The 13,552-nt window shown below is 37.5% G+C and overlaps 1 protein-coding gene across 1 annotated transcript in view; it reads right to left on the bottom strand.

The window, feature by feature from the left end:
- Positions 1-13,552, bottom strand: part of TTC7A (tetratricopeptide repeat domain 7A) — a 162,790-nt gene that overhangs the window by 36,073 nt on the left and 113,165 nt on the right. Inside the window, 1 exon segment of the mRNA XM_032215831.1 lies at positions 13,101-13,235. Within this exon segment, the coding sequence (XP_032071722.1) occupies positions 13,101-13,235 (135 nt within the window).

Below are 13,552 nucleotides of genomic sequence, written 5' to 3'. Positions count from 1 at the left end.
AACATCACAAGCATCATTCTTTGCTTCTCAGATTTAAATAGCACATTATACTGGGCATCAATACACAGTCTCGGAGTCTTGATTCCTTCATGTTTGATGCTAATGGTTCCAGAGCCATTCCATCTTGTTTGATGAGACTAAATGAAATGGCTGAAAAATGCCCCATCTGTTTGCAGTCAATCCTACTGCCCGAATAGAGGGGAATTATGTAGGACTGCACTATTCAGTTCTATTTTGGAATCAGCTTTATTTATCCCCATTATAAATATTTTATATATCTACAACAAATTAACATAAATACTTCTCTGGAAACTATTGATCCGATGGAAACCATTTTGGGAACTTTTCCAGCTGAATAATAAGAAATTCTTTAAAACAATTTTTTTAGCTTAAGTTTAAAAATGTTTTGCATAACTTAATGTTTTATAAAGGGAGCATTAGAAAGAACAGGTTATTTTTTCTTTTAAAGTATTAGCAAATCCCCCCCCCCCATGTTATATATTTACAATATATAACAGATAGATGGAAGTCTATTTTTACAAAGGGAAAGTATGAGTAAGGAGATTGCTCTAATGTTTATGTTTTGCAACAAGTTGTAATATGTGCCTGCATTTCACAACTAGAAATACTGGGCAAGAATACTAATGCAATCTGCGGACATGAATCAAGTTTTGTTAATGTAAACATTATGATCCATGTACAACAGTTATTAAACCCTCATTTTTAGATGCATATATATATATATATATATATATATATATATATATATATATATATATATATATATATATATATATATTTACTGAACTAGTTCATTAAATATTTTGATAGACAAATTAGTAATTCTTCCTAATGCTATCAGAAAAAAATATTTTTAAAATAAATAATTACGATTATTCAGTTCCTTGATATCAGACACCATTAGACTATTAAGATAAGAGCTGACAACATTAATAATGTCACAGTAACAAAAGAAAGAACAGGGAAAAATATTTTCAATCCTTAAAGCAGTTTCTCAAACTTTTTCCCCTGGAGAAATCCTTGAAATAATGTTCAGGCCTCAGGGAACTCCTGTATTAAAAATGGCAAAAAATACAAAAACTTAACAGTACAATTCACTTCTAACCTACTCACAACCCCTGTTTTACAATGGTTACAATAATAACAAAGCAGCAGGCGGCAGCTGAGTCACAGCGTGCAATAATTCCTACCACTGTGAATGCTAGTATTATATAGCATGCATAGTTCAACAAAAAATGTCAGTCATAATCTTGCATGGAACCCCTAGTGCCTTGAAAAAAAAACCCACTTGTGAAAGGTTGCTGTAAAGTAACACCTTTATTTGTAAGAAGGATGAAGGGTATTATTTAGCTATTTCAGTCTGACTCAAGGTTGTTAAATCTTTTTCTAGGAAAGGATCCCTCTCATCAGTCTTTGGCAGGAAACATGTTTAGATGGACAAAGGGACAATAGCTGAGAGTAGCTGAGCTGAGGATCCTGGCAATACTAGCCTAGAAGTGCCAGTGACTAAGAATGGCCTATCTCTTAGAAGAGTGACAGGAGGGTTGACCTGAATCAATCCCACCATTTAGCTTGCCTCCAGACCCCTCCTCAATCTTCTCAGGAAACAGTAATCAAGTAATTTAGATACCCTGGGAAAGGTGCATTGTTGTATATCATTTCTTACAAAAACTGCCTAGTTTTGGAGCAACTTTATATCTTCAGTGTTAGAGACAAAAGTAGTGAAAGGATGTTCATGCATTTTAAAAATATGTCAAATCTGGCCATTGTGCAGCTAATGGAGCGCATACACCAGGCATCAGGAGTTGAGGCCTGAAGAGGTATCTATTAATATTATTTCCAAATGTATGAGTTGTGGAATGCAGTTATATTACCTTTTGACATAATTATTTTCTGTTATTAAAGTGCAAGGCAATTCAATTTAATCTCAAAGATCTTCAAACATAAAGATCCCGAGCTTTTTCTAATGAGTTTATTTGGATCTGATAAAATAACATCTCCATTCAGTATTCATTAGGCTATTGACTGCCCTCAAAACTAAGACATTTTCACTATTTTTATATTATTTGACCTCTCATGAAATATATTGAAGACAACAGTATCTGTGGGTGAGCAGAATTTCTTCCTGCTAATGAGGACCTGTCTTGACTTCTCAGGTGACCTCAGGAAAATAACCTGAAGATTCTGTTATTCATACTCCTGAGAATTGGGGAAAAACTGAAAAGAATGAAATGTGGTTGGAGCTCTCATTTCCCAGAAGAAAAGAAACAACGGGAGAGGACATGCTTAGCTTGGAGAAAGCTTCTTTTTCAAACCCCACATATAAAAGGATCAGGTAATATAGGATAAGGAATATATTTTCTTCCAGGACAGCCTTCCTTGGACAGCCTGGACAGAACTAGAACTAGATGAACAATCTGATCTACTGTAAAGCAGTTGGTTGCGTGCTGCAATTGTATAACAACATGTTCCTTTAACATGCAGGGTGTCTGTGGCTAATGAGGAGGAATCCTGCTGCCAAGTGGGTAAAAAGAACACTATGAAATGATCTTTAAACCCTGGCTGCCTTTAGGAAGACCTGTTAATTTTAAAATCCTTTGTATTCTTAAAAATTGTACTGTATTTGCAAATAATGCCAGTATGGTCTCATTTTCAGTTTTTATTCCTTGACTTTTTTTTCCCAGCAGTGTGATGTCTACACAAACCAGCCTCTTATTATTAAATTCTGTCAAAAACACCGGCAATATTTACAAGGAAGGCACATTATAAATATTGTCAGTGGAAGAAATTATTAAAACCCTAAGACTTTCCATCCTTTCTCTTTTTCAGCACAATCTGAAGACATAAAGCTATTTTTAAGTATATAAAAAGATATAGGCATCTGCATACCTGGGCTTTTATCAAAATGTGCCCCTTGCCCAAAATACCTTTAATAAATAAAAAATGTAATACTGTAATAAATAAACTACTCATACAAAAGGGGTGGTGCTTTAGTGCCATACTATTTTCATCATCTGGCTCCCTTCCTATCCTTTCTCTGCAAATGCCTCTAAAAAGAATGAAGCACTGTTAGCCTCTGCTTCGTTTGCTTGTTATCGGCTGCCATAGAAACAGGGAGGGTGGGGGAATGGTATTTGGGAAGGGAATTATATGGTACTGGAGGAGTATGTAGAAGGGAGTTTTGTTCTCACCATCTTCTGCGCATGCTGATTGCTGATTTTTGGCCTCGGTCAAGGCCGACTGTCTCGCATACCAACCTGATGAGGCATTTTGAAGATGCACCCCACATGACACCTAAGGGAGTTGCAGATTGAACACTGGGCTGGGGTATTTGGAGGGAGGGGGCTGGGTAATCATTTGATATGTACTTGTTCACACCTTTTTGGCTCAGATCTTGCTTTTCTTTCGCTGCTATCTTTTCATAACCAGTAAAAGTATCTTTAATTCCATGAATAATGGAGTTGGGACTTTTCTTTCTTGATTATTGATGGAAGCATGCCTGACATTAAGCAAGATTGATCTTCACACTCATCCCAGAGCCAACACCTTCTGAGGGGAGTGCACATAAAGAAAAATAAATTTTAAGAATCTCCAAAGAATAATGTCCAATCCATACAGTGACCAGGAGGACATGGGGGCTACCGGATCCTCCTATCCCCTGGAAACAGAACAGATGGCTGAACTGGATTTGGAAGAAAGATCTGCCCGTCACAGATGGTCATTAGGAGTAGGGCAGAGGAGTGATCCTGAGGAGATTCCTGTCGGGAGTTACCACCAGGCGATGCCAGTGACCAGAGGCTACCTGGCAGGAAGCTGAACAAAACCTGATGACCCATGCTTTGAAACTTCTTCAAGAGACATGGGAGAAACACCATTTCTGTGAAGGGAGGGAGGCTGAATTTGCTGAGCAAGAAGAGAGGCGTGCGGAAGACCTATTTAACCCTGAGAGGGCCCTGGGGGCAGACAGCGGAGCTGATCAAGATGGGAGAGCCTCAGCTGCAACAGCGGCAGCCGTCTGAGCCCCTCCAAGAGGGGGAGGGGGGCCTGCAGACGCCGAATGCCAAAGGTCCCTCTCCTTGGAGTGAAGTACAAAGGAGATCCCAAACACCTGAGGTTTTTCCTGGTTGAGGTCTGGAATTACATGCAACAGTATGGAAAGGATTTCCCATCAGAGGAAGCCAAAGTAAGAGCTGTTACTATGGCATTGGAGAACAAAGCAGCAGTCTGGATGGTTGCTTTGCATAATGATGACTTCCCCCTGCTGAGGGATTACAAGGTGTTTATGGCCGCCATGAGGAAGTGCTTTGATGACCCCCTAGCCGATCAGAAGGCGAGAACCAAGAGGAAAACCCTTACTCAGGGAAGAAGGCCAGTGGCTGAATATACCCAAGAGTTTCATGAGCTGTATATGCATATGTGGGGGTGGTCCAAGGAGGCTTTAGTGGAAAGTTATAAGGATGGGCTGAATGAGGATGTGTACCAGAGCTGTGTGAATAGGGGAGCCCCACGCAACCTGCAATGCTGATATGAGCTGGCCACAGATGTGGAAATTGACCTGGCCAGGAATAAATACTGGGGGGGGGGGGGGAGGCAGCGATAAAACCAAAAATCACCCTCCTACCACCAAAGAAGCTCCTAAAGGATATATACTTAATATATAATTATACTAACATATAGTATGTATGTATGTATGTATGTATGTATGTATATGTGTATGTGTATGTGTATGTGTATGTGTATGTGTATGTGTATGTGTATGTGTATATATATATATATATATATATATATATATATATATATATATATATATATATATATATATTCTGAGGTTTTCGCGGGTGTTAGTATGTAGGTCTCTAGTTGTTCGGGTTTTCTCCCGCGTAGAATTGGAGATGTCCAACTAGAGACATATATATATATATATATATATATATATGTATGTATGTATGTATGTATGTATGTATGTATGTATATGTATGTATATATATGTTATGTTTATGCTGATAAATAAATAAAGGGAGACTAGTATAGATCTATTTCAAGCTATTTAGCTCTCATCAGCTAGCCATACCCATGTTGGGAATAAATATATATATTTAAAGTCACAACCCCTGGTATGCCCAAATATGGGAGGAAGGTCACACTTCCACTCTCTGTCTTCGGCTCGTCACAAGAGACCATCCAGACAGAAACCCAATATTTTTTACTGTTGCCTTTTTGTTACATTTGTTATATTTATGCTGATAAATAAATAAAGGGAGACTAGTATAGATCTATTTCAAGCTATTTAGCTCTCATCAGCTAGCCATAGGTTCGATTCCCAACATGGGTATGGCTAGCTGATGAGAGCTAAATAGCTTGAAATAGATCTATACTAGTCTCCCTTTATTTATTTATCAGCATAAATATAACATATATATATATATATATATATATATATATATATATATATATATATATGTATGTATGTATGTATGTATGTATGTATGTATGTATGTATGTATGTTGTATTTGTGCTGATAAATAAATAAAGGGAGACAAATACAAATACAAAACAAATGTAACAAAGGCAACAGTAAAAATATTGGGTTTCTGTCTGGATGGTCTCTTGTGACGAGCCAATAGACAAGAGATAGGAAGCAGTGGGCTTCCTCCCATATTTGTGGATACCAGGGGTTGTGACACTAAATACATACATACATACTTACATACATACATACATACATACATACATACATACATACATATATATCATACTTAATATTGATGGCTTTATCTGAAACTTCCATCTTTTAAAGGTAAAATTGGGGAGGGGGAGGGGGAGACTTCTTCAGAGAAGTATTGAAATATCAGGAGAAGTACTGAACACTTAATCATGGGCGTGGAATTAATTCATGGGCATAAAAAAGTAGTCAGATGTATTAAAATAATCTGCTGAATTTGGAACTAAATGAGGATAACAGGAGGAATATTGCATAAGGATTTTATCATATTCAACTATCTGTTAGCAGCCAACAATATAATTTTATCTACCAAAGGGAGGGGGAGGAGGAGAAGGAGAAATGAAATGGGCTGGAGACATAAGCAATTTGAAAAAGTGAGCACTAAATAGCACTTCTCTGGATTTTTTCAGCTGTTCTGAATCTGTGTGGGCTCATAAATGTACCATTTGCATTGCCACAATAAAAAAAAACATAAGCACAAATGTAACAAGATGAAATGTATGTAAACGAGAACAATAAATATATATTCATGGCAGTGAGGAAGATTTTAACAGTGAGTATTATTTATTCAAAGGGTGGACTGAAAATCAGTAGAAGGTGATGTATGTGGGTGGTTTAATTTAGGTTAATTTTTTTAAAAGTTGAAAAGCCAATTTCCATTCTATTACTTATTCTATGGAAAATAAATAGAACAACTTGATAGAAGCAGAATTTTTCTAGCAGCACACACAAAAAAGGTGGCTGATTTGTGAGAAGAAACTTTGTTGACACTAGCCAACCAATTTTTAAAAATGGGCTCAAAAAACAAATTAAATTGACAATAAATATGTGCTTCTAAGAAATTAAATTGTATGTTTCTATTAGTCATTTATTTTGCTTACTGGTGAACCGGAAACACAATTAATCTATGGACCTAATTCACAGTGGGCTATAGAAATCAGACGGGAGAATGAAGGATTGTTTGAAATAGGCTGTAAATCTTTTCTTTGTATAGAAATATTTGAACAAAAGTTGATTTCGTTTCTTTTTTTTAGGTATACATATGCCAAATCTTTTGATAGGAAATGAGTGGGAAGCCAGGCTACTCATATAACAGTTTTGTAAATAAACCTATAAAAGAGGATGGGAAGGAGGAGGAGGAGGAGGAGGAGGAAAACAATTTTGGTCATAAAATCTTTGTGCTCATATTTGCAAGTCCATATATAATGATCTTAAACTAGAATTATCTATCTATGAAGGGTTGTGATCCCCAGAATACTTTAATCTTAGAATCCTGAGCTGCGGTGGTGCAGTAGTTAGAGTGCAGTACTACAGGCTACCTCTGCTGGCTGCTTGCAATTTGGCAGTTCAAACCTCATCAGGCTCAAGGTTGACTCAGCCTTCCATCCTTCCGAGGTCAGTAAAATGAGGATCCAGATTGTTGGGGGCAAAATGCTGACTCTGAGCGGGCTGTAAAGCGATATATATAAGTCTAAGTGCTATTGCTATTGCTATCCTACAGCCATAGGAGAAATCCTGGTAAATTAGACCAACAGTTCTCAACCTCAATAATTTTAAGCATACCGGCCAGGGAATTCTGGGAGTTGAAGTCTCCCACATCTTAAAATTGCTAAGATTGAGAAACTGCAACTTCCCTTATGCTTCACTACTGACTATGATGGTAAGATTGATGAGAATTCTAGCCTAATGGCTTTTGAAGAGTTACAGGTTTTTCATGCCTTAATGAAGATCTCAACATGGAACAGAATAGGTACAGGTAGTCCTCAACTTACAACCAAAATTGAGCCCAAGATTTCTGTTGTTAAGTGAATTTTGCCCCATTTTATGACCTTTTTGTCTCAGCTGTTAAGTGGATCACCGCAGTTGATAAGTTAACCTGGTTGTTAAATGAATCTGGCTTCCCCATTGACTTTGCTTGTCAAAGATCACAAAAATGATCACATGATCTTGGGACACAGCAATGGTCAAAAACATGAACCAGTTGCCAAGCATTCTGATCACATGATAATAGGAAAGCTGGAAAGGTCGTAACTGTGAAAAACAGTCATGTCTCTTTTTTCAGTGCCATTGTAAAGGTCACTAAACGAAGTGTTATAAGTTGAGGACTACTATACAACAACATCCCACACCTAAGAAGAACAACGAAAAAGTGGAACAAGTTTAGAGATGATGAGAGAACTGGAAATCAAATCTTATGAGGAATGGTTACAGGAATTGGTATGCTTATCTTGTGGAAGAGAAAATTTCAGGGAAATATTACAATTGTCCTCAAGGATTGGACTTGTTCGTTGTTGCCCTGGAGGGCAGACACAGAAGCAGTGGATTGAAACTACAGGAAAGTTAAACATTAAGAAGAATTTCAGATGGCAAGAACAGTTAACCAGTGGAATAGATTATCTCCCAAAGAGATACGTTCCCTTTCATTGAAGTCTTCAAGCAGAGGTAGTTGTTTGTCTATAATGCTTTAATCCTGCATTGATCAGGAATTTGATTAGAAGATTTTTGAGATCCATCTCTATGTTTTTGTGATCCCTGTTCACTCAAGTACAGATAAATTAGATGGCCATCCTGTTTCCAACTATACTTAGTCAGACATCTCTTAAAGTTAACAAATAAATATAAAGCTAACTCCCAAGGCTTTGGGTTCTCCATATCTTCATTAAATGAAACAAATGGCATCATTTAGGGCTATTCGGCACTGCAGAGCTGCAAGAAATGGAGCTATTCGTTTAAATTCCTTGCAGCTCTGCATGTTGGATGGGAAATCCATCCTCCTCTCCCTCTTCCTCACCCTTCCTCCAGACTGGAGACATAAGGACTCAGCTGAGATGTAGACTTATTAGATCTATTGATTGTAGTAACTGAATTGGAGAACAGTGGTTTTCTGAATCTCCAAATAAATCCACAAATAGAGGCTGACTATAAATTCTTTTGTATTTTAAAAAAGTTGGGCTTATATGACAAACTAGGTTAAATTGGCTAATCTGGGTCAGAAGTTATTGTTATTATTATACTAATAATAATAATATTATTATTGTATTGGATCAAACTGGTCACCCACATTTCATCTTAGCATGCTTGAAAAACTTCCTTGTCTGTTTAGGTTAATCTTTTGTGAACCCCAAAAATTGGATAGGTGTCAGGTCCACCATCGTTAGCTTGGCGCCTCGCTGGCATCCTGCCATCAAAGGCCAGGAGGGAAGGGGTATGGGGGTAAGGACAAATGGGCAATAATCATGCATGGGGATGTGATGGGAATTAGGGAGGGGGAATGACAGGTTGAGGAAGATCAGGGAAGCATATGTCAGGATTTCGTAAAACACCTGTGTGTCTCTTTGTAGTCTAAAGATGAACTGGCCATTGGGGGAGAGCTGGGACAAGTGGAAAAATTTGTAACTTTTCACATGGAAAATTTAGTTCTAGCCTGACTTTACTGCAGTCAGCAATCTTGAGTAAAAGATTTTATCACCCAAATGGAGTCGAGGGTCTTTCTTTCCCAAGGGACCTGTTTGGGGCAGGTCTAGCAATATGCTTGGTCTGGTGGTTAAGGCATCAGGCCAGAAAGCATGAGACAATTAATTCAAGTCCCTCTTTAGTTATGAAAGCCAGCTCAGTGACCCTGAGCCAGTCACTCTCTCTCAGCACAACTCACTTCACAGAGTTGTTGTTCTGGGGAAAATAGGAGGAGGCACATATGTCAGATATGTTTTACATCTTGGGTTATTTGTAAAAATAATAAAAGGTGGGATCTAACTAAATAAATATCATTTATTAACTAAATCACAGTTAAACATGTTATCTGAATGCAACCTGATGTTATTAGTGTATGGTTGATCTATTGTGTTTTGAACCCAGGCGATTAGGCTGGTTTAGTAAACCATTAGTTAGTTAAACATGTTGTGTGAAAACAACTGAAGATCTTCACATCGCATAGTGACTCCCTCTTGCCTTGTCTGCCAAATGATGACCAGTCTTTGGCTCAAGGCAAGCTTTTTTTTGTTGTTGTTGCAAAGATAGAAAAAATATTTCAATGCTATTTTACTGCTGGGTTCTGAGAATGACAGCAAGTGCTTCATGGATGGCCTGTTCTCTGCAGAACAGATCTGCAGTTATTTTTTGAACAGTATTACTTTTGGCAGTTTATTGTTGATGAACCATATCAATTTGCTGCTGATATACAATGGAAAGAAGCTTAGAGCTGGTTTATGTAAAACACTGATCTGGAGCTCTGAATGCATTCGAAAGCAGTGTCAAGAATCATTCTTCCTGTCACTACTCAGGTGGAAACAATTGGATTTCTGTCCTGAGAAATCAAATGGCTTTTTAAAGTGCAGATGAACCATCTGGAATCAAAGTTCCCCTTATTGCTCATTCAGGCCTTTTTAACCTGAAAAATGTACAGCTATTGATTGAACTTTCTGCAAAAAAAAATAAATGTCTAGGACTTTCTGTTTCCAGGTTATGAAAATAAGATATAAAAGCCAGTGAATGTTTCAGTTTTGAATCAATATAGATGAGCAGGCTATTTGGATGATAACTCTCTTGAATGCTTTTGTCCAGCAAGCAGCCTTCAGCATTACGTTGCCTCTAATCCTGGAAGCAACATTTTATCTCCCAAATATCTGTCTAATTTGTGTAGTCTCTGATCCTTGTGAACTGAAGCCTGCCTCCCTACTGTATCCATTGGTGAGAAACTTCACTTGCCTCTGGAGTAGAACAGAAACAATATGCTGGGATTGTTTACTTGTTCTTTAGTCACAGCAAAAGCTAATAAGGACAAACATAACTATTTGGTAGGCAGAAGATCAGCATAAAATTCAGGAAAGTGATGCCAACACACTTTGATTTTTCCCAGAAAAATGGCACCAATGTTGTTGGAGAGGCAAGCAAGGATTTAAATCGTTGATCTTACACTATAAATATGTTGAGAGATTCTACCTCAACCTTTTTTCCTCGGATTTGAAATCAGATTTCTATGGAAACTGTCTATTACAATTGAAACACTGAAAATGGATCAGAGGAAGGAAATGAATGTATTACAAGATTACTGTATATATAACACAGCAAAACAGATGTTTTCTATTAGCTCACTGTCTTGTGCTATTCTGGATTCCAGCAGCACTGCACATTGGTGGTGCATTCATTTCAATATTTCTTTAAAAGATAGTGTTCAATTTGCTGCTGGGGGATGGAAAGGACTTGCTCTGTTTTGCCAATGAAGAGAGAGAAGGATTAGCTATTTTAACCATCTCTTTGCATATGTACTGTGGAAGGTAGTAAGATCATCCACCTGGTAAGGTCTGGAACTGGGCCATTTAACCAATTACTTCAGCAAGTTTTCTGTGGAATGGCCATATTTGATAAAGCTTAAGTTTATTTAAGTTTATTTAAGATGACTGCCAGTGAATAAAATGCTAAATATTTTACCCTTTCTAATTGTTCATGTTTTCTGATATTTATCTTAATAAATATTTGTTCCCTTTTAGCCTTTTATATTATGGCAATTAGTTTATTTTGCAGATGCAGGGGTGGGATTCAGCCAGTTCGGACCGGTTCAAGCGAATCAGATGCTAATTTTACATCTGGTTCGCCAAACTGGTAGTTGAAAGGACTGGCCCAACCCTTCCCTCGCTTCCCAGGAGTCTCCACGTGGCCCATTTTGGATGCTAGGTAAGTGCAGGGCCCGCGTAGAGGCTCTGGGAGGGTGAGAAATGGGCCTCCCGGAAGTTCCGCTGTGGTGCAGGAGGCCAAGTAAGCCACAACCACCATGACCACACCCACCCAGCAATGGGGTAGAGAACCTAAAAATTTTCAATCTCACCACTGTGCTCATGGCTAATATGTACACCGTCTTGGAAACTATAGGTATATTAAGTATATGTAACTGTAATACTTATGCATATATAAATAAAGCTACCCTGGAATGGAAAGCCACAAAATCATACATTGAAAAAAACTACAGCTTAACTTTTTCCACAGCACAAGAAATTCAGTACTAGAACATTTGAAACAGACAACTGAAGAGGGACAGCTCTCCACCTTCTAGAAATTGAGTGTGGAAATCTTGAAGGTGGAAATCTTAATGTCAGTTGAAGTCTCCTCTTCTGCAACTTCAGTTCTGTTGGTCTAATTCCACTGTCTACATAGGCAGGGAATAATATTTGTCATTATTTGTATGACAGTACTATAAGTATTTGATGAAAGTTTACTCTCCCATTCCTCTTCTCCAGATGATTACTAGTGCAGACACAACTTTTATATGCTCTATGATTTATTTTAATTTTGTTTATGTTTTGACAGATTTTTCCCTTTGAGTTGAATGTTGTGTACATTATTTTATGATATTTTAATACGAATGCAATGTAGAAATACGTATATTTTAAGAATTAAATATATGGATACACTTAATTCATTCAGCCTTTCTTCATAAGATTATTTAAACCGCAACTCCACAGTCATCTTATAGGAGAGATGGGTGACATAAAAATTTAATCAATAATAATAATAAATTCTGTCAGAAGAGCTAGGCAACTCATAGACATGTTTGATATTCTCTACATTTCCAAAAATTTAAAAAAATGGCAAATGTTCTGCTATGCGATATTCAGACTCCCCTCCTTTTTTAAAAAATGAAATAAATATAAATAAACAAATTAAGCCTCTTGTAAGTTTAATGCATTTATTTTGTGTTTGACTTCTCACCAAACATGGACACGTGGAATTAAGGGCTAATCTTATTGTCTGATGGTGGCAATGTGGACCTCAGATAAGGTAACATAGATGGATGATCTAAAGTTTGTAAGTAATCTCCAATTTATTTATTTAGTAGATTTATAGGCCGCCCAATCCCAGAGGGATTATATTATATCTTCCTAGAATTCTTCCAAATTTTGATGGCAAAATGACTGAATTTCCATAATTATGGTTTTTCTGTGATTTCCTCCCCAAAATTAAAGTTTAAAAACCATTCTCATTTCTTCCTTTAAATGTTCCCATGCACAGAAGCATTGCGCGCATAAGCGAATGTGCGTGGGAGCACGCCTGAACCAGTAGTGAAAAAAATCGGCAACCCACCTCTGTCCCAAGCCACCAAATAGGGGTGGATTTTCTCTAAGATGTTTCCCACTATAATTCTACTTCTATTCATACACCCCCGCCCCCCTCAACCCCGAGAAAATATGATTAAGTTATCCAGCTATTAGATGGTTTCTTTGTAAGATTGTAAAGCAAGATTGCAGCTCTTCCAACATTGCCTACCTGCTAATACAAATCTGTGGAAGATACTTTGCAGCAACAGTATTTATGCCAAGATGATTGTCAGAATCTTAGAATGAACATCACATGAAAACAACTTACCAGCCTGCAACCAGATCTGTTCAAGAGTTGTCCACAGCTGAATAGGCCCTTGCTTTGAGGCAGAACTCTGCATAGTTATCTCTGACATGGCCTGTTCCAGTCGTGATGCTGCAATGGAAGATGCTCGCTGGGAGCCTGGAAGGAGATGTAGAAGATATGACTCAGATATTATTCGATTGCTGTTTGTACAGTATAAGGGGGCGAGAGGGAAGTACCTTGATCCACATATTAGACGTATGGCCCAGTGGGAGGCCCATATTAAAACAACATACCTCATGTGTGACCAGAATCTAAAAACAACATTTAACACAGCCCAAATTCTGACTAAAATGGTCCAACTGAGATCGGCTTATTATTTATTTATCTATCTATCTATCTATCTATCTATCTATCTATCTATCTATCTATCTATCTATCTATTTATTTGTTTATTTATAGGGTTTGTATGCCGC

This window comes from Thamnophis elegans, chromosome 4, assembly GCF_009769535.1.
Source record: "Thamnophis elegans isolate rThaEle1 chromosome 4, rThaEle1.pri, whole genome shotgun sequence".
NCBI lineage: Eukaryota > Metazoa > Chordata > Lepidosauria > Squamata > Colubridae > Thamnophis > Thamnophis elegans.
The sequence above is the reverse complement of the archived record's forward strand: the minus strand, read 5'-3'. Positions and strand labels throughout refer to the sequence as shown.